The 20,871-nt window shown below is 50.4% G+C and overlaps 1 protein-coding gene across 4 annotated transcripts in view; it reads right to left on the minus strand.

Annotated features, from left to right (window-relative positions):
• ACLY (ATP citrate lyase) overlaps positions 1–20,871 on the minus strand; it is a 54,200-nt gene that overhangs the window by 16,386 nt on the left and 16,943 nt on the right. For 2 of the 4 annotated variants that reach the window (XM_025361049.1, XM_025361051.1), the window contains exons 11-18: positions 18,845–18,962; positions 15,765–15,919; positions 14,580–14,670; positions 13,451–13,480; positions 9,913–10,054; positions 9,170–9,338; positions 4,192–4,296; positions 1,795–1,991 (exon numbers count right to left, since the gene is read on the minus strand). In XM_025361049.1, coding sequence (XP_025216834.1) covers positions 1,795–1,991; positions 4,192–4,296; positions 9,170–9,338; positions 9,913–10,054; positions 13,451–13,480; positions 14,580–14,670; positions 15,765–15,919; positions 18,845–18,962 — 1,007 coding nt within the window. The remainder of the gene's footprint in view (positions 1–1,794; positions 1,992–4,191; positions 4,297–9,169; positions 9,339–9,912; positions 10,055–13,450; positions 13,481–14,579; positions 14,671–15,764; positions 15,920–18,844; positions 18,963–20,871) is intronic. The other 2 variants (XM_025361050.1, XM_025361053.1) reach the window with 1 other exon arrangement.

The following is a 20,871-nucleotide window of genomic DNA, read 5'->3' on the forward strand; positions in this document are numbered from 1 at the left end:
TTGAGGGCAGGGAGTATCAGGATACAGGATCAGGAGGAGGCATGGGAAAGTGTGTACAGGGTTAGGAAGCACACTTGTACCGGGAACACTGGATTTTAGGGGGGTGTGGATGGCCGGTAAGGGTCCAGAGATGCCCCAGCAATAATGGAGAAGGGTAGGAGGGGGAAGGTAGCAAATGGAGCAGAAGGGAAGAAAGAGGAGGGAAGGAGTTGGAGCTATCTAACTCGCAAAGGAAAAGACAGCACAAAATAAGCCCAGAGAGGTTCACTCAGCACTAAGAGATGACCGAGAGGGCACACCCTGGTGCAGTTGTTTTAAAACACATCCACAAAAGGCCAGGGGCAGTGGCTCATGCCTGTAATTCCAGCACTTTGGGAGGCCCAGGAGGGTAGATCACCTGAGGTCACGAGTTCCAGACCAGCCTGGCCAACATAGTGAAACCCCGTCTCTACTAAAAATACAAAAATCAGCCAGGTGTGGTGGTGAGCGTTTGTACAGTCCCAGCTACTCGGGAGGCTGAGGCAGGAGGATCGCTTGAATTTTTTGATCGTCTCAAAAAAAAAAATCTAAGAACACACACATATTTTCTTTCTTTTTGAGATGAAGTCTTGCTCTTTCACCCAGGCTTGAGTGTAGTGGTGCAATCTTGGTGCACTGCAACCTCCGCCTCCCAGGTTCAAGCGATCCTCCTGCCTCAGCCTCCGGAGTAGCTGGCACTACTGGCATACACCACCACATCTGGCTAACTTTTTTTGGTAGAGATGGGGGTCTCACTGTGTTGCCTCAGCTGGTCTCGAATTTCTGGGCTGAAACAATCCTCCTACCTAAGCTTCCCAAAGTGCTGGGATGACAGGCATAAGCCACTGTTCTAGGCCTCTTCATGTCTTTTGATATGATCATTATAAATCTAAGAAGACAATCTAAACAAGCAGCATTTCCTAGACTTATTCCCGGAGCCTTTGGTCAGGCAGTACCCAAGGACTGGGGATTCCCAGGCCACACCCCTAAAGACCTTGGTGAGAGTTCTTCCTCACCCAGGCATCCTATCGGAAATCATGTGGTAAAGCCAGGCAGACGGACAAGGTGACTCTATCTCAACAGCTTTTGGTTTCTAAGCCCGACAGCAGTGGTAACAGTAGGAATAATAAACAATAATGGCTAACATTTATTATGGACTTACTAAGTGCCAGACGTTACTCTAAGATATAATACTCTATTCATGACCTACTGATCAGTGTTCCCACTAACAAAAATAATGAGGATACTAGTGTTAACTACCATAAAAACTCACTGAGCACCTGCTGAGAGCAGGCCCTGGCTCAGACACTTCCATGTATTACACCTCATTTATTCCTCCAGTGACCCCATGAGGTGGGGGGTATTATTTACCCATTTGATGGAGGTCTAGGGAGGTTAAGTAACCGGCCCCCAGGATGGCCCCTGCCACCCACCCCCTACAAAAGAGGGAAAATGGGATTTGAACCTCTTCAATCCAATTTCAGAACTGGCCCTCCTAACCACTGCACTCTGCTGCCTCCCTGTGGCCAATCACAACAAACAAAATTATCCCCAAAGCCCAGTCGCCTCTGCTGCACATTGCCCTGTTCTGTGCTTTCCGATTTCATGCTCTGTCAGTCCTGAGACAAGAGCAGTGATGCCCCATTGTTTAGACTTCAGCAGCATTCCTGTGGGCCTGGAACTCAGGGGCAGCGAGCAGCCTGCAGGACACAGCGTCACCTCCTAGCTTGCCACTCTCAATGTGGGAAGCCCCTCCTTGGCTTCCCAGGTGATTACCTGTCCCCACCAATGGCCACACCCTCATAGACGCCATCCGTGGTCCGAGAGATGATATTGTTGAGCTCGTTGGACATGCCTCCAGAACGTGAGACATAGGCCACGCTGCCTGGGCGGTACAATTTGGAGGCCAGGATGTTGTCCAGCATCCCACCCGTGTTCCCAATCTTAAAGCACCCAGGCTTGATGCCTCCAACCTGTGGGGGCAGAAACCACAATCAGGGAGGAAGGTGGCTTCCAGATTCACCTCGAAGAATCACAAAGCCCCTGCATTACTGCCCAGCCCTCTCTTGCCAGGCTGGGGAGAGAATGATGAAGAGGAATCACACTTGCCCATTGGGTTTCCCGCTTAGGAAAGTCTCCTTTCTCTCAAGAGACATCATACAGAACAAAAGACAGCCTTCTTTGTGAAACATGGCTCACTAATTCAGGTTCAGATACATATACTCAGCCCAGCACAGTGGCTCAGGCCTGTAATCTCAGCTCTTTGGAAATAAATACTAGTTTCAACTTTTTAATACAGTAAGAAGTAAAACTAAGCCAGGTGTAGAGGAACATTTCCGTAATCCCAGCTACTCAGGAGGCTGAGGCAGGGAGACTGCTCGAGCTTAGGAGTTCAGGGCTGCTGAAGTGTGCTATAACCGCACCAGTGAAAAGCCACTGCACTCCAGCAACACAGTGAGACCCTGCTTCTTAAAAAAACAAACAAAACATAATTCAAAGAACAATTTCAGCCAGGCATGGTGGCTCACGCCTGCAATCCCAACACTTTTGGAGGCTGAAGGGGGCAGATTACCTGAGGTTGGGAGTTTGAGACCAGCCTGGCTAACATGGTGAAACCTTGTCTCTACTAAAAATACAAAAATTAGCCAGGCGTGGTGGTTCACACCTGTAGTCCCAGCTCCTCGGGAGGCTGAGGCAGGAGAATTTCTTGAACCAAGGAGGCAGAGGCTGTAGTGAGCCAAGATTGTGCCACTGCACTCCTGCACTATCTGGGCCACCTAGGTAACAGAGCAAGACTCCATCTCAAAGGCAAAACAAACAAACAAACAAACAAACAAACAAAAAACAAAGGCCAAGCACGGTGGCTCACGCCTGTAACTCCAGGACTTTGGGAGGCCGAGGCGGGTGGATCATTTGAGGTCAGGAGTTCGAGACCAGCCTGGCCAACACAGTGAAACCCCGCCTCTACTAAAAATACAAAAATTAGCCGGGCATGGTGGCAGCCGTCTGTAGTCCCAGCTACTCGGGAGGCTGAGGTAGGGGAATTGCTTGAACCCAGGAGGTGGAAGTTGCAGTGAGCCAAGATTGCACCACTGCACTCTAGCCTGGGCAACAGAGTGAGACTCTGTCCCCCGCTGCCCTCCAAAAAAGAATAATTTCTTCTTATATGAAGACTTTGGGCCACCAGGCAGTTTATTCTTTGGTTTAGCAAAGACTATGCTATGGTTGTATGAAGGTAGACAAATACTAAAAAATTACTCATTAGCTCCTTGAAACCATAAAGGTGATATGGACTAGGGAGAGAGTCCTTTAAAAAAATACCCAGGAGGCAGAGGTTGCAGTGAGCTAAGATCATGCCACTGCACTCCAGCCTGGGCAACAGAATGAGACTCCATCTCAAAAAAAAAAACCAAAACAAAAACTAAAAATGGGCCAGGCGCGTTGGCTCACACCTGTAATTCCAGCACTTTGGGAGGCTGAGGTGGGTGGATCACCTGACGTCAGGAGTTTGAGACCAGCCTGACCAACATGGTGAAACCCCGTCTCTGGGCCGGGCGCGGTGGCTCACGCCTGTAATCCCAGCACTTTGGGAGGCCGAGGCGGGCGGATCACAAGGTCAGGAGATCGAGACCATGGTGAAACCCCGTCTCTACTAAAAATAGAAAAAATTAGCCGGGCGCAGTGGCGGGCGCCTGTAGTCCCAGCTACTCGGGAGGCTGAGGCAGGAGAATGGCGTGAACCCGGGAGGTGGAGCTTGCAGTGAGCCGAGATTGCGCCACTGCACTCCAGCCTGGGCGACAGAGCAAGACTCCGTCTCAAAAAAAAAAAAAAAAAAAAAGAAACCCCGTCTCTACTAAAAATACAAAAATTAGCTGGGCATGGTGGCGGGTGCCTGTAATCCCAGCTACTTGGGAAGCTGAGGCAGGAGAATCACTTGAACCCGCAAGCAGAGGTTACAGTGAGCCAAGATCGCGCCATTGCACTCCAGCCTATGCGTTGCAGAGAGACTCTGTCTCAAAAAAAAAGCTAAAAATGGACAGACCGATTTTCAACAAATACTTCCGGAACCTTCTCAAGGAGGGAGATAGAAGAGTCAAAAAGTAAACTTCCTAAGGGCACTGAACTTCATAAGATAGCATCGAACGTAAAAGGCTTTCCGGACAGGAAGCTCACAGTGGCAGGTCCGATGATGGTCACTCCCTTCTGGTCCGCCTTCTTGATCAGCTTTCTCGTGAGGGCCTCAGGGATGCCTTCGGCTATGATGGCGATGGTCCGGATCTAGAGGATGACAAGAGTCCCTTCCCGTTAACTTTCTGCCTCAGAAAGGGCAACAAGACAGCACCGTTCAAGGGCCCACCTCCCATTCCCCATGTCCCCTTCCAGGGTCCAAGAACAAAGTAATGTTAACAATATGCATGTCAGCCGGGCGCAGTGGCTCATGCTTGTAATCCCAGCACTTTGGGAGACCAAGGAGGGTGGATCTTCTAAGGTCAGGAGTTCAAGACCAGCCTGGCCAACATGGCAAAACCCCGTCTCTACTAAAAATACAAAAATTAGCTGGGCATGGTGGTGTGCGCCTGTAATCCCAACTACTAGGGAGGCTGAGGCAGGAGAATCGCTTGAGCCCAGGAGGTGGAGGTTGCAGTGAGCTGAGATGGCACCACTGCACTCCAGCCTGGGCAATAGAGCAAGACTCCATCTCAAAAACAAAACAAAACAAAAAAACAAAACCAATATGCATCTCATTCTTCCCACAGGCCTCTGCTCCTGATCACTCTAACCATCTCCTAAAAACACAGGTGGTGGATAGCTGAAACTGATCTCCACTAGCTAACGCCGCAGTGATCCACCCAACAGAGGCAGATATTTCGGAATCCCTGCTACAGTCATAGCAGCTACGTTCACTCTCACCCAAAAGCTCACACCCTCCTGTTGTCTACCTGCTCCTGTGCCTGCTCATAAAGCAGCTATCTAAGGCTTCTCCCCATGGTACCCTCCGAGTCTTGTCACCATCCCCATAGGACAGGGTCAGCGTTTAAGAGAAATGAGCTGCGGCCGGGCGCGGTGGCTCAAGCCTGTAATCCCAGCACTTTGGGAGGCCGAGATGGGCGGATCACGAGGTCAGGAGATCGAGACCATCCTGGCTAACATGGTGAAACCCTGTCTCTACTAAGAAATACAAAAACTAGCCGGGCGAGGTGGCGGGCGCCTGTAGTCCCAGCTACTCGGGAGGCTGAGGCAGGAGAATGGCGTGAACCCGGGAGGTGGAGCTTGCAGTGAGCTGAGATCCGGCCACTGCACTCCAGCCTGGGCTACAGAGCGAGACTCCGTCTCAAAAAAAAAAAAAAAGAGAGAGAGAAATGAGCTGCTTCTACACTCAGCCCAGAGACGGGGTGGGAGGGGCATGGGACGGATCCAGGAATCATCTCTCTTTGGCTCTAAACCAGGGCCAGCAAACTTCTATAAAGGGTCAAGATAGTATTGTAGGGGCCAGGTGGAGTGGCTCATGCCTGTAATCCCAGCACTTTGGGAGTCTAAGGCAGGTGGATTCCTTGAGCCCAACAGTTCAAGGCCAGCCTGGGCAACACAGGGAGAGCCATTAGCTGGGCATAGTGGTGCATGCCTGTAATCCCAGCTACTCAGGAGGCTGAGGCAGGAGAATCGCTTGAACCTGGGAGGCAGAGGTTGCGATGAGCCGAGATCGCACCACTGCACTCCAGCCTGGGCAATAAGAGCAAAATTCCATCTCAAAAAACAAACAAAAAACAACCCTAAAACTAGGTGATGTGCTAGGTTTTGCCTTGGGCTGCAGTTTGCCAACCTCTGCCCTAGACTAAAGAAGTAGCAGCCGGGCGCGGTGGCTCACACCTATAATCCCAACACTTTGGGAGGCCGAGGCGGGTGGATCACCTGAGGCTGGAGTTCGAGACCAGCCTGACCAAAAAGGTGAAACCCCATCTCTATTGAAAATACAAAAATTAGCCAGGCGTGGTGGCAGGCGCCTGTAGTATCAGCTACTTGGGAGGCTGAGACAGAAGAATTGCTGGAGTCCGGGAGGTGGAGGTTGCAGTGAACCAAGCAAGATCTTGCCACTGTACTCACTCTAGCTTGGGTGACGGAGAGAGACTCCATTTCAACAAATGTGTTTTCTTTTTCACTTCCTCTAGATATCAAAACAATTTTATGTTCTCCGGTCATAAACTCAAATAAGCCAGTCTGGGATCAGGTGATAATTTTCAACAAAATAATCAATATCCTAATTTTATTTTTTTTTTTTTGAGATGGCGTCTCACTCTTGTTGCCCAGGCTGGAGTACAATAGCACCTTGGCTCACTGCAACTTCCACCTCCCGGATTCAAGTCATTCTCCTGCCTCAGCCTCCCAAGTAGCTGGCACTACAGGTGCCCACCACCATACCTGGCTATTTTTTTTATTTTTAGTAGAGGCAGTGGCTAGGCTGGTCTCGAACTCCTGACCTCAAATGATCCACCCACCTTGGCCTCCCAAAGTCCTGGGATTCCAGGTGTGAGCCACCGCACCCAGCCTCAAACCTGCACCTTCTGATGCAATAGTTCAACTTCTAGAAATTTATGCTTAGGGAATAATTAAGGATAAAGGCAAATGTTAATCCGAGATTGCCCATCACAAGATTTGCAAAAGCAAAAGTGATGCTGCTAGTAAATGCTTATCGATGTGGAAAGAGCAACTGAAGAAAGCAGATTATATGAGTGGCATACAGTATTATTCCCTTTGTTCAAATCTAGAAAAAGGTGTAGATAAGGACACACTCTCATAGTAGCAGTCATGTTTTTCTGAAATGGGACCTCAAGTATTTATTTTCAACAAAACAATATTTATCAGTATTCTGAAACTGTTCTATAATAAATATATAATATTTTTATCATGAAATGTTGGAGTCTCTTTGGGCCTCCTCTGGCTTAGGAAGCTGACAGATTAAAAAAAAAAAAAATTAATTAATTAAAATAGGCCGGGTGTAGTGGCTCACTCCTGTAATCCCAGCACTTTGGGAGGCCAAGGTGAGTGGATCACTTGAGGCCAGAAGTTCAAAACCAGTCTGGCCAACATGGTGGAACCCCATCTCTACAAAAAAAAAAAAAGCCAGGTGTGGTGGCATGTGTGCCTGTAATCCCAGCTACTCGGGAGGCTGAGGCACGAGAATCACTCAAGCCTGGGAGGCGGAGGCTGTGTGACAGAGTAAGGCCCTGTCTCAAAAAATAAATAAATAAATAAAATAAAGTGCTTTAATCCTGATTTGTTTTTTTGTTTTTGAGACAAGATCTGGATCTTGCTCTGCTGCCCAGGGTGGAGTGCGATGGCATGATCACAGCATGCTGCAGCCTCAACCTCCTGAGCTCAAGCGATCCTCCTACCTTAGCCTCCCTAGTAACTGGGACCAGTGAGTGCCACCATGCCTGGCTAATCCTTTTTTAAGTAGAGACAAGGTCTTGCTGTGTTGTTCAAGTTGGTCTCGAACCCCTAGCCTCAAACAATCCCCCCACCACTGCCTCCCAACAAACACAAGCCACGGCATCCAGTCAATCCTGGTTTTCAAGCCAGTTATGGATAGCACAGAGAGGATATAGTGGGGGTGGCGTGGAGCCTGAGCCGCCTCATTTATTTATTTAACATTTATTTATTTATTTATTTATTTATTTATTTATTTAGAGAGAGTCTCACTCTGTTGCCTACGCTGAAGTGCAGTGGTGTGATCACAACTCACTGCAGCCTTGACCTCCCGGGCTCAAGTGATCATCCTGCCTCAGCCAGCACATGCCACCATGTCCAGCTAATTTTTTTTTTTTTCTTTTTTTGTAGGGACAGGGTCTTGCTTTACTGGCCTCCTGGGCTCAAGCAGTCTTCTTGCCTTGACCTCCCAAAGTGCTGGAATAACAGGCACAAGCCACCATGCCCAGCGTATATTTTATTTTACTTTATTTAATGTTTTTAAAGACGGGGTCTTGCTTTGCCACTCAGCCTGGAGTGCCATGGAATGATCATAGGTAACTGCAGTATTGAACTCCCGGGTGATAAATCGATCCTCCTGCCTCAGCCTCCTGAGTAGCTGGGACTAACAGGTGTGAGTCGCCATGCCTGGCTGGACTAATTGGTAAACTTTTTGTAGAGAATGGGTCTCGCTTTATTGCTTAGGCTGGTCTTGAGCTCTTGGCTTCAAGCAATCTTGCTGCCTCTGCCTTCCGAAGTCCTAGGATTACAGGCATGAGCCACTGTCCCAGGCCTGAGCAGCCTCTTTGTAAGCCCAGGTAAGCAGCCTCTGCCCAGACTGACCTGCCCTGGGTCACTATTCTGACTTCTGAAGATCACGTGTCTCCAACCATTTCTACCCAAACCACTGGCTACTCCCAAATCTCCAGCCCTTTGTCCCAGGCAGCAGTGACAGGACATCATACAGGAGCTGTTCCTGCTTCCCCACCCTCTGCCCCCGAGGGCCCAGTGATCTACCTGTGCATAGTTCATGTCCCCACCCCCCACCCCGCAGAGCCCACCCAGTGATCTACCTGCACATAGTTCATGTCCCCACCCCCACCCCCAGAGCCCACCCAGTGATCTACCTGCACATAGTTCATGGTCCCCACCCCTCACCCCCCAGAGCCCACCCAGTGATCTACCTGCGCATAGTTCATGGTCCCCACCCCCACCCCCCAGAGCCCAGTGATCTACCTGCACATAGTTCATGTCCCCACCCCCACCCCCCGCCCAGTGATCTACCTGCACATAGTTCATGGTCTCCATGGTGCTGTCATAGGCAGAGCGGAGAGACGCAAAGTTGATAAGCACATCTACTTCTGGGTGCTTCCTCATGGCATCAGCCATGTTCTTGAAGACAGGGATCAGGATCTCCTTGTGCCCCCAGTAGAACTTCTGCTTGTGGTCCCCACTGTGAGAAAGTAAAAGAATTAGGACATCCTCAACCTATCAGGACTGGGGAAGGGGAAGCTGAGGGGAGGAATTTCACCCAGAAGGTAGAAAAGGCATGGTCTCTGCCCTCAAAGAATTTTCATCTAAGGGACAAAGGAATATTGACGCCCCTGTCTCTAGGATGGGCAAAGCCTTCCCCAGCAAAGGGAATGAGCTCGCTNCCCCCCCCCCCCCCCCCCGCCCAGTGATCTACCTGCACATAGTTCATGGTCTCCATGGTGCTGTCATAGGCAGAGCGGAGAGACGCAAAGTTGATAAGCACATCTACTTCTGGGTGCTTCCTCATGGCATCAGCCATGTTCTTGAAGACAGGGATCAGGATCTCCTTGTGCCCCCAGTAGAACTTCTGCTTGTGGTCCCCACTGTGAGAAAGTAAAAGAATTAGGACATCCTCAACCTATCAGGACTGGGGAAGGGGAAGCTGAGGGGAGGAATTTCACCCAGAAGGTAGAAAAGGCATGGTCTCTGCCCTCAAAGAATTTTCATCTAAGGGACAAAGGAATATTGACGCCCCTGTCTCTAGGATGGGCAAAGCCTTCCCCAGCAAAGGGAATGAGCTCGCTGACTCCCCAAGCCCTGCCTTTTTTTTTTTTTTTTGGAGACAGGGTCTTGCTCTGTCACCCAGGCTGGAGTGCAGTGGCATAATCAGAGTTCACTGCAACCTCAACCTCCAAGGCTCAGGCAATCCTCCTGCCTCAACCTCCCAAGTAGCTGGGACTACAGGTGCACACCACCACACCCGGCTAATTTTTAAATTATCTATAGAGATGGGGGTCTCCCTATGTTGCCAAGGGCTGGTCTCAAACTCCTGGGCTCAAGCAATTCTCCCACTTCGACCTCCCAAAGTGCTAGGATTACAGGCATGAGCCACTGTGCCCAGCCCCAGGCTTTGTCTTAGCAGAGGAAGGAGATACTTCCCACCATGGGGTAACTCACGTGAAAGGGTAGACCATGGCAGCCACCGAGGGCTCATCTCGGGAACAGACATAGTCAAAGTCCAGCATGCCTTGCACGGCCCGGGTCTGCATGCCCCACACAATGGCCTTGGTGTGGCGGCTGAAGAGGGTGGTGCTCTTTCCTGGTGGGCAAAGACACAGAGAGTGCACCCAGAACACATACCCCCCGGAGACCTGCAGGGGCCAGGGCTGCCTGCCAGACCCCTCCACGCCCCATGTCCACAGGGTGATGCCTCATCACAACCGTAAAGGAATGTCAAGAGGACAGAATTCTGAGAACTTGGGGAGGAGGTGCCTTGATTTTTCTGGAAGAAGGTGGCAGAAAGAGCAAATCAAGCTAAGAGGGCCTGCCTATCTGGTAAGTAGCTCTGCAAAGAAGAGAGAAAGAAGGGCCCCACAGTCAAAAATGCCCAGGAGAATTCCTACAGGACCTGCTTCATTTCCCAGGCAAGGTGTGTCATCAGGTTATATGCAAATGAGGTCCTGACAAATATTTTTAAAGTAATTGGAAAAAAATGTTTAGCTCTCCCAATTTCGGTGGGCTCAGGACTTACAAACGATGTCCCAACAATGCTTACCACCCTGTAAATCTGGACATAAAACCAGCTTCAGTTAGGGTTTGAATCAGCATTAATTCTAGGTCAGTGTAGGTCCAGTGAAGAGGTTTGCTGCAGCCGGGGCTGAGGACTCAGCAGCCTTATCGCTAACTGAGGTTCCCGCCAGGGCTCTGCACAAGGCAGGAGCAGCAAGCTAGTTACACAGGGCCACTGCCCTCAACCTGCCTTCCTGTTTTTCCTGTCCTTCTCCCTTCTACCAGGTGGCTCTTTCCTGCTCAGGACAGTGCTCTTGGACAGACCCTCCAGTGGGCACTTAAGAGGTAAGGCGCAGGCCAGGTGCGGTGGCTCACGCCTGTAATTCCAGCACTTTGGGAGGCTGACACCGGTAGATCACTTGAGCTCAAGAGTTCAAGACCAGCCTGGCCAACATGGTGAAACCCTGTCTCTAATAAAAATACAAAAATTAGCTGGATGTAGTGGTGGGCACCTGTAATCCCAGGCTGAGGCAGGGAGAATTGCTTGAACCCGGAAGGCAAAGGTTGCCGCGAGCTGAGATCGCGCCACTGCACTCCAGCCCGGGACTCCATCTCAAAAAAAAAAAAAAATTTTGTGTGGTAGCATGTGCCTGTAATCCCAGCTTCTTGGGAAACCAACACACAATCACTTGAACCAAAGAGGCGGAGGTTGCAGTGAGCCAAGATCGCACCACTGCACTCCAGCTTGGGCCACAGAGTGAGACCCTGTCTCAAAAAAACAAAACAAAACAAAACAAAAGGTAAGGGAACAAAAGGAGCTGGCAGAAGTACAGTTCTATAGGTGGGCCTAGTGGTGCATGCTTGAATCCTAGCTACTTAGGAGACTGAGGTGGGAGGATCACTTGAGCCCAGGAATTCGAAACCAGCCTCTGCAGCATAGTGAGACCCCACCTCGAAAAAAAAAAAAAACAACAAAACACCTTCCATGATGTGATTATTACGCATTGCACGCCTGTACCAAAATATCTCATGCACCCCCACTATGTACTCACAACAATTTTAGAAAGAAGATTTTAATGCAGCAAGTATATTTAAAAAAAAAAAAAGTGCAGTCCTTAGCGTAAAGGGAAAGGACTTTTACCACACTTCAGGCAGCTGACCTTCCCCTCTGGGTCCCTGCAAGTCCTAGAGGAGGAAAGCAGCCCTCAGGGAGTTTCTGAGCTCCCCTAGGGAGAATGATGCATCTAGCCCAGTGGCATCTGGTATTAATCAACCTACTGTACTAGAGCAGGCTTGGCTAACCAAGTTCATGGTCTCATTAAATCCCTGTACAGGCCTGCCTCCCATCACAGCCTTAAGCTTCTCATGGCAGAAGTTTCCCGATGTTGCAAATACCTGGAATTTACTGTCACCTAGACCCACCTGGGTTCTGCTGAGACATGAGATCACAGAACAAGGGAAGCCACCTAATCCAGGTCCCCCACTTCCCAGTCCCAGGAAACTGAAGCCCCGAGATGCCAAATGACTGAGGTCCGAGGTCATCCAGCATCAGAGCCAGGATTACATAATCACTTAAAATGCAGCAAGTGTGAGTTCATGACCCACCATCCTCAGGGGAAGCCTACATCATGTCACTCCCGACAGGTGACGCACGTGCACATGCCTCTGATCTATCTACCCTGCCAGCTACAGAAATCAAGACAAAGCCTGGAATCTACAAACCTACCAGCATCTCCAGCAGGAAACGGTGGAGGTGAAGTGGCCCTTCCTCAAGCACAGAGAAACCAAAGCTGAAGGGTGTATGTATCCTCAGCTTACCAGCAGCAGAGAGGCCCGAGAGAACCTCTGCGCCGGGGGCTATGCCCCCTACACCAGGCCTCCTCTGGCCTCACTGAGGGGAGGGCTCGCTCAGCCATCATCTGCTCTCCCTCCCTGACGCACTCTCCTTTTATTTCTCACACTCCAGAAAGTAACAAGGATAACCCCCCTCCTCATAACCTTCCTCCCCTTCAGAGCACAGAGAGCTCCTGGAGAACCAGGGCTGGTCCCTGTTCTTTCCACACTGGGCTAACTCTGCTCTTAACTTTTTCCAGAGACAAAAACATCAGGATTAAAGCCAGGTGGCCAGAGGGCTGCATTCCGGGCCTTTCCAGCTGGTTATCAACTCTGCCAATTACTCCTCCCCCATCCCTTAGCAAGGGGACAACAAAGACTTCCCTGCCTCCACGGCTGTGAATGTCAAAGTTAAATGGAAGCTCTGATGCTATGAACCAATTAATCTACTCAGCTAGGCCAGTGGGTGAATGCACATGCACAGAAGTGTCCACTATAAAATGTGACCTCATACGCCAGACAATGTTCATACCCCTTCCAATTACCCAGTCTCTAGATCCGCTGCACACCCTTCTGCACTTCTGTCTACCTCCTTCTCCACCTCTCTTGTTCCTCCACAACCCCCAGAAAAAGATAAACTGGTCCCTGGAGCCTGAGGATGAAGCTGGCAGTGGTGAAGCTGAGGCAGAAAAGGTGAGAAAATGACATCAGGAGATGTAAATGAGAAGCAGGGGTGACCTGTGGCTCCCCTTCTGCACCCAGCAGTGACAGACGCCCACGGCTGTCTGCCACTCCCCATTCAGTTGGATGGCTCCCTCCTTCCCAGGCGACACTCTCTCCTTGACACCACTCCACTCTCCAGGGCTGTGGGTCTGGCTCTTGCTCCTTCCAAAGTCTCTACCCCCTCCCAAGTCTGGAGCCAGAAACAGCCACACAGTGAGGAGAGCGCTGAGTGGGGCGTGTACTGAGCAGGGATAGGAGGGGAGGAAGAGCGAAGACTTAGGACTTGGGGTCAGGCCACACCAAGGCAGGGACAGAAAATAGACCAGACGACACTGCAACCCACCAGGGGAGGGGAAACAGAGCACACAGTAAAACTGTCACCCGCTAACAAAGCCACACGCGGAGTGGGGGCAGGGTGGGGGCATCCTACCTTGCAGGGATCTTGGACTTGGGACTGAATCTGTCAAAGAAAATGACCAAGGCAACTGAGTGACCCACTGATGGCTGGAGGCTTTGGAGGGAGAGGGTGGGAACAGGGAAGGGTCCCATGGACAAGCCTTTCAGGGTTAAAGCCCTCACCATCCCTCTCCTGTTCTGCAATGGACAACGGAGTAAGGCCAGCAGAAGAGGTGAAAGCACCGATAAGCAGAATGGAAGCAAGAAAGAGCAAAGACCAAAGGGGCAGAGAGTGGGTAGGAGGAGGACGAAGGCTGGGCAGGTGTGCTCAACACCAGCGCCTCCCCCAGGCCCTCTGCAGGGACAGCTGGATGACTTGAACTCTGGGTTCTCCAGCTGGCATGGTCCCACCCTCTTAATGCCAATCCCTTTTTGTCTCCACGAAACACTATGAGATGATCGGCCAGCATGGGGTTGACCTGTGCTGTGGATAAAGATGCTGATTTGGGACAGTGTCACTATTTCCCAAAATGCCGTAAGCAAAGTGTGTCCCAGGAAGAGGCTGCACAGGTGTACCAGCCCAGGGGTAACTAACACCACTTATGTAGAGCTGGCTGCAAGGGCTGGCCGGCAGGAATCACATCTACATGGAGAGAAAAATTAGTTGAAATACAGATGGGCTGACAGGCGAGGGTGTTTCTTGCTGGGGATTCAGAGGAGGGAATGTCTGTTAGGGCCCCAGGATGGTGGGGATGGGCTGGGAACTGCTGTTGTAGGAGCTGGCTCTGTCATCCTGGGGTCCCAGCGTCTGCCCTCCACTTGGGAGAAGAGTCTCAGAGAATTTTCCACTTCCTGGAATTTCTGTAACCCTATCTCCTCCACAGCCTCCCTGCCCAGTTCACACCCCCATAAGAAGAACAGGGGTAGAAGAGAATAGGGGGAATGGAGGTGACCAGGCACAGCATGGGTCCTCCGCCTCAGGAGCACCCACAGGGGAGGCTCAAGTCATACCATCCTCGCGTCCCAGGCACACTCCCATTGCAAAACCCAAACCACTTTTCATCCACCTCTGCCAGCCCAGGCGGGAAAGGGAAAGGGGAGAGAGATACAGAGGGTACCGAAAGGCCACTCCCTGGAACATGCCCGAAGCCTCAGGGAGTTACCTTGTGGCATGGCAGGCTTGGCCTTCTTTGCAGGCGCCACCTCATCGGCCCTGGACTCAGAAAAAGATGCTGTCCTGCTGGGGGCTGGCGTCTGGGGTGAGACAAGGAGAGTAAGAGGTAAGAGTCACAGCTGGGAAAAAAGTCACTGGTCCTCAAAGGCCCCAAAGAAAACTAATAAAAATTATGCATGGCAATGCTCTTTATAAGCTGCTTCCAAAAGTACTAACAATCCTCCAAGATACGAATTAATATTATCCCATGTTACAGATGAGCAAACTGAGGCCCTGAGTGGACAAAATACTGGCTAAGGTTGCTCTCTCAGCAAAAAGTAAGAGAGTAACAATTTTTAAGTTTTTCTTTTCTTTTCTTTTTTTTTTTTTTTTTTTGAGACGGAGTCTGGCTCTGTCGCCCGGGCTGGAGTGCAGTGGCCGGATCTCAGCTCACTGCAAGCTCCGCCTCCCGGGTTCACGCCATTCTCCTGCCTCAGCCTCCCGAGTAGCTGGGACTACAGGCGCCCGCCGCCTCGCCCGGCTAGTTTTTTGTATTTTTTAGTAGAGACGGGGTTTCACCGTGTTCGCCAGGATGGTCTCGATCTCCTGACCTCGTGATCCGCCCGTCTCGGCCTCCCAAAGTGCTGGGATTACAGGCTTGAGCCACCGCGCCCGGCCTTCTTTCCTTTTTCAGATTAATTCTCGCTCTGTTGCCCAGAGCTGGAGTGCAATGGTGCCATCACAGCTCACTGCAACCTCTGCCTCCCGGGTTCAAACGATTCTCGGGAGGCCTGAGCCTCCCGAGTAACTGGGATTACAGACATGTACCACCATATCCGGCTAATTTTTGTATTTTTAGTAGAGACGCGGTTTCACCATGTTGGCCAGGCTGGTCTCGAACTCCTAACCTTAGGTGATCCACCAGCCTCGGCCTCCCAAAGTGCTGGGATTACAGGCGTGAGCCACCATGCCCAGCCACAATTTGAACTTGGTTCCAATTTTAAAATCCTTGGTCCTTCCATTATACTACTTTGATCAGGGCAGGAAAAAAAATGGCAGAGAGCCAGAAACCAACCATGCACTAACTCCTGCTGTATTTCCTCTATGCCCCCAGGCAACAGAGAAGGAGGACTGTATTCTAGTGGAAAAGATGAGATGGTTCATTCCCGTAAGGTTGGGGGAGGCTGGCACCTACCGATGTGCTCCCGCTGGCGTTGAGGAGAAAGTTTGCAGTGTGGGCCGCTGTGGGTGGCTGGTTGGGGATGGGCCGGTGGCCCAGGGCCATGCCCACAATGGCCGTCATGTGAGTCTCCGTGCCAAAGACATGGATGGGGATCCCAGTGGTCTTCCCTGTAAGGGAAGGAAAAAACATCCATAATTCAAGTATGCAGATAAGTGCCCAAGTCCACGTGATCCTGCAAAGGCCCTTTTAGAGCCATGATCAGTGTTTGGCGCATTCAGTGCAAGACCAATATCCAGGGCAAATCAGCTGTCATAATTCACCACCAGACAAAGCTTTCTAAAGGCCACTTCCTGATAACAAGAACAAGAAACATGCCAGGTGCAGTGGCTTACACCTGTAATCCCAGCACTTTGGGAGGCCGAGGCTGGCAGATCACTTGAGGTCAGGAGTTTGAGACTAGCTGGGCCAACGTCGTGAAACCCTGTCTCTACTAAAAACACAAAAAATTAGCCATGCTTGGTGGCGTGCGCCTGTAATCCCAGCTACTCGGAGGCTCAGGCAGGAGGATCCCTTGAAACTGGGAGGCAGAGGTTGCAAAGCAAGCTGAGATCGCGCCACTGCACTCCAGCCTGGGCGATAGTGCGAGACTTTTGTCTCCAAAAGGAAACACAAAAACAAGAAACATATTTACTGGCAAGATAGCAAGATTCAAGTAACCAAATTATCAGAGCCTGTATTCCTCCTGCTCGCAGCCTGGACCCCAGCTCTCCAGCTTTCCTTAGCCTTCATCACATGCATCCACCAGTGCTTGGTCTCTGTTCCTAAACACCCTGAGCCCATTCTCCCAGGGCTCTGGCCCTGCTCCTCCGTCTGCATGGAACTCTCCATGGAGCTTCCCCTGGCTGCTCTCTGGTCTCCCAGCTCAACCCAAGCGCCGTCTCCTGAAAAAGGCCCCCTCTGACCTTGATGGTCACTCTCTCCCATGCCACACTCCCCTCTTCCTTGTACAGACAGACCCCTAGCATCTTCTCCTACTGTTTATTTGTGGAATGTTCTAATTTTAAGAGCATGATTTGGTAACTTCACTGTGCCATCCCCAGGCCTGCCCCACTGCACATAGCAGGTCCTCAGCTTTGAACCAGCTCTATGAAAAATAAAACAAAAGGCTCACACCTGTAATCCCAACACTTTGGGAGGCCTAGGCGGCTGCATCACTTGAGTCCAAGAGTTCGAGACCAGCCTGGGCAACATGGCAAAAGTTCGTCTACAAAAAAATTAGCCAGGCGTGTGCTAATTTTTTGTACAAAAATTGTATTTATTGTGGTGTGCATCTGTAGTCCCAGCTACTCAGGAGGTTGAAGTGGGAGGATCCCTTGAGTCTGGGAGGCAGAGGTTGCAGTAAGCTGTGATCACACCACTACACTCTAGCCTGGGTGACAGAGTGAGACCCCGTCTCCAAAAAAAATAAAAAATAAAAAATGCCTGTAATCCCAACACTTTGGGAGGCCAAGGCAGGTGGATCACGAGGTCAAGAGATTGAGACCATCCTGGCTAACATGGTGAAACCCGGTCTCTACTAAAAATTAAAAAAAAAAATTAGACGGGCGTGGTGGCAGGTGCCTGTAGTCCCAGCTACTCGGGAGGCTGAGGCAGGAGAATGGCGTGGACCCGGGATGCAGAGCTTGCAGTGAGCAGAGATCACGCCACTGTACTCCAGCCTGGGCGACAGAGCGAAACTGTCTCATAAAAAAAAAAAAAGAAAATAAAGGAAAGAGAGAAAAAAAAAATTAACCCTATTCAATTCAAACCTAAGTCAAATTGTGTCACTTGGCTGGGTGTAGTGGCTCACATCTATAACCCTAGCACTTTGGGAGGCAAAGCCAAGAGGATCACTTGAGACCACAAGTTTGAGATCAGCTTGGGCAACACAGTGAGACACTATCTCACAACAAATTTTTTTTTTTTTAATTAGCCAGGCGTGGTGGTGCGCACCCGTGGTCCCCAATACTTGGGAGGTTGAGGTGGGAGGATCACTTGAGCCCACAAGGTCGAGGCTGCAATGAGCTATGATGGTACCACTGCACTCCAGCCTGGGTGACAAAGCAAGGCACTGTCTCAAAATAATAATAATAATAATAAATATGTGGTTCCTCTGCTTAAACACCTCTTGTGCCTACTATCTCACAGTGATGGCCAAGTCCTCCTGTGACCTGTAGTGTCTCACTGCCACTCTCTCAGCCCCAGCCCCCTACCACTGCAGGTATTGGAATTTGTCCTTCCCTCTCCAAGAGTCACCATGGTGCTGCTCCCTCATTCTAGGTCTTTGCTCAAATGTAATTTTCCTTTCTTTTCTTTCTTTTTTTTTGATACAGGGTCTCACTCTGTCACCCAGGCTGAAGCACAGTGGCATGATCATGGCTCACTGCAGCCTCGACCTCCCGGTTCAGGTGATCCTCCTACCTCAGCCTCCCAAGTAGCTGGGACTACAGGTGTGTACCACCATGACCAGCTAATTTTTTATTTTTTATTTTTTTGTAGAGGCGGGGTCTTGCCATGTTGTCCAGACTGGTCTTGAACTCCTGAGCTCAAGGGATCCACCCGCTTTGGCCTCCCAAAGTATGTGAGCCACCATGCCCAGCCTTGATCAAGTTTGATCAAGCATTTTCTGATCTCCCTGATGAAGGCTGCCCTGGCCCCTCCCACACGCATTCTCCCTTTCCCTGCTTTGTTTTCCTTCCTGGCACTCAGCACCCTCTGACACCACAGTTTGCGTCCTCTGTTCCATGAAGGCTTGCTGTCTGTCCATTTGTGGCTGTAACCCTCATCGCCAGCACAAAGCCCAGCACAGAGCGAGTGGTCTTTAATAAATATCTGTTAAGTGTAGAGCTGAACGAAAATGCTTTCCTGACCACACCAAAGTTTAGGACAGCACTCTGTGTTGGGACAGGGAATGGAAACCCAAACTGCATACCCAGGAAGGGGAGTGGAGAGAGAGTGAAAGAGCCCAAGACTGATGCTCAGGAATCAGGAATCCCAAAGAGGAAGGTCACCCACACTCAGGGCGAGGGGGAGAGAAAAGGTCCCCATCTTACCGACTTCTCCCATCACCCGTAAGCCCTCCTGATAGTTGGGGCCACCTCTTCGGACAAAGACTGTTACTTCGTGCTCCTTCAAGGGGCCCTGGTAATCTCGAATTGCTCTCACGATGCCCTGGAAGCCCAAAGGGACACGTGACTAAAAACAAGGCAGCCACAACTCAATGATTTATAACCAGAATAAACAAATGTACCAGGTGTATGTGACAAGGGCTGCTCCCCAGGAAGCATGGGACCACGCACAAGCAGCCACGGCCTGGGATATGATCACTCGGAATGTTGCTGAGGTGGGAACGTGGGGTACCCGGGATTGACACCCCTTAATGTCATGGAGGCACCAGGCCTCTATCGTCAACAAGGCCTTGCTGGTCTCTCTTTTGTTCCGTCTACAGTCATTATTGCCTCTTACTACATTTTTTTTCGGTAGGGATATCTATGTTGGGCTCTATGCAAGGGTTCTCAGAGGTACTAAGACGTAGTCAATGTCCCACAAAAGCTTCTTAAGTGATGTGCGGGAACAGTTTTTTTTTTTTTTTTTTTTTTTTTGAGACAAATTCTCGCTCTGTCACCCGGGCTGGGGTGCAGTGGTGCGAGCTTGGCTCACTGCAACCTCTGCCTCCCGGGTTCAAGCGATTCTCCTGTCTCAGCCTCCCGAGTAGCTGGGACTACAGATGCCTGCCACCATATCCGGCTAATTTTTTTTATTTTTAGTAGAGATGAGGTTTCACCATATTGGTCAGCCTAATCTCAAACTCCTGACCTCAGGTGATCCATCCACCTCGGCCTCCCAAAGTGCCGAATTACAAGCGTGAGCCACCGCGCCCAGCACGGTGTAAGAACAATTCTTACAATGGATATCCACTTTGGAAAAATGAGAGGGTGGAAAGGTGTGTCCAGTTATGTTTCTCAAGACAGAGGCTAGATTTTGAGCCTGGAGTCTGACTTCTGTCACCCCAGGCATTTCACACAAAGCTCCATGTACGGTACCTGCTCCAAACCAAGTGCCCTAACCAAGGATCAGTGCAGGGCAGCTCAGAAGTTAAATCAAAGCTGCTGAGGCTCCCCTGTCCCAGATTTGTCTGTTAAATCAGGTCCAGTTATGGACACCCTGATTTTGGCAGGACTGATGGGGTCTGGTCCCACATTTTATTTATTTTTTGGGACAGGGTCTCATTGTTGCCCAGGCTGAAGCACAGTGGCACGATCTCGGCTCACTGCGGCCTCGACCTCCTGGGCTCAAGTGATGCTCCTAGCTCAGCCCACTAATTTTTTTTGAATTTTAGTAGAGATGAGGTCTCATTATACTGCCCAGCCTTATCTTGAACTTCTGAGCTCAAGTGATCCTCCTGCCTCAGCCTCTCAAAGTGCTAGAATTATAGTTATGAGCCACTACACCCAGCCCTTCACTTCTTGAGATCTCAGACTTTAAAGTTTGACACTTATCTAGTCATTATTCTCAAAACTCACATGGATCCACCAGATGTGGCACACTCTTTTGAATATACTCACTGAGCATCTGACAGTATGGAATATTAATAAATGGCCTCCTTGGGTGGCCATCTTGAAAGGGATGACTCTTGAGACACATTAGCTCTGTCATCCTTGTTGACAGCAGTCACATGTACTTTTAAAGCATGTGCAAACACAGCCCTGACCCGTGAATAGGCACCCAGGCTGAGAAGACCCTGGTAGGACGAGAGGAGCCCCGGATCATCAAAGCACTTTCTTCATTCCAATCTTTTGGAAAAAGGGCTCATGACTGAGATATAAGAACAGGATGGCCAGGCGCAGTGGCTCATGCCTATAATCCCAGCACTTTGGGAGGCCGAGGTGGGCAGATCACGAGGTCAGGAGGTCGAGACCATCCTGGCTAACACGGTGAAACCTCATCTCTACTAAAAATACAAAAAAAATTAGCCAGGTGTGGTGGCGGGCACCTGTAGTCCCAGCTACTTGGGAGGCTAAAGGAGGAGAATGGCATGAACCTGGGAGGCGGAGGTTGCAGTGAGCCGAGACTGTGCCAT

Source organism: Theropithecus gelada, chromosome 16 (assembly GCF_003255815.1).
Source record: "Theropithecus gelada isolate Dixy chromosome 16, Tgel_1.0, whole genome shotgun sequence".
In the NCBI taxonomy this organism is placed as follows: domain Eukaryota; kingdom Metazoa; phylum Chordata; class Mammalia; order Primates; family Cercopithecidae; genus Theropithecus; species Theropithecus gelada.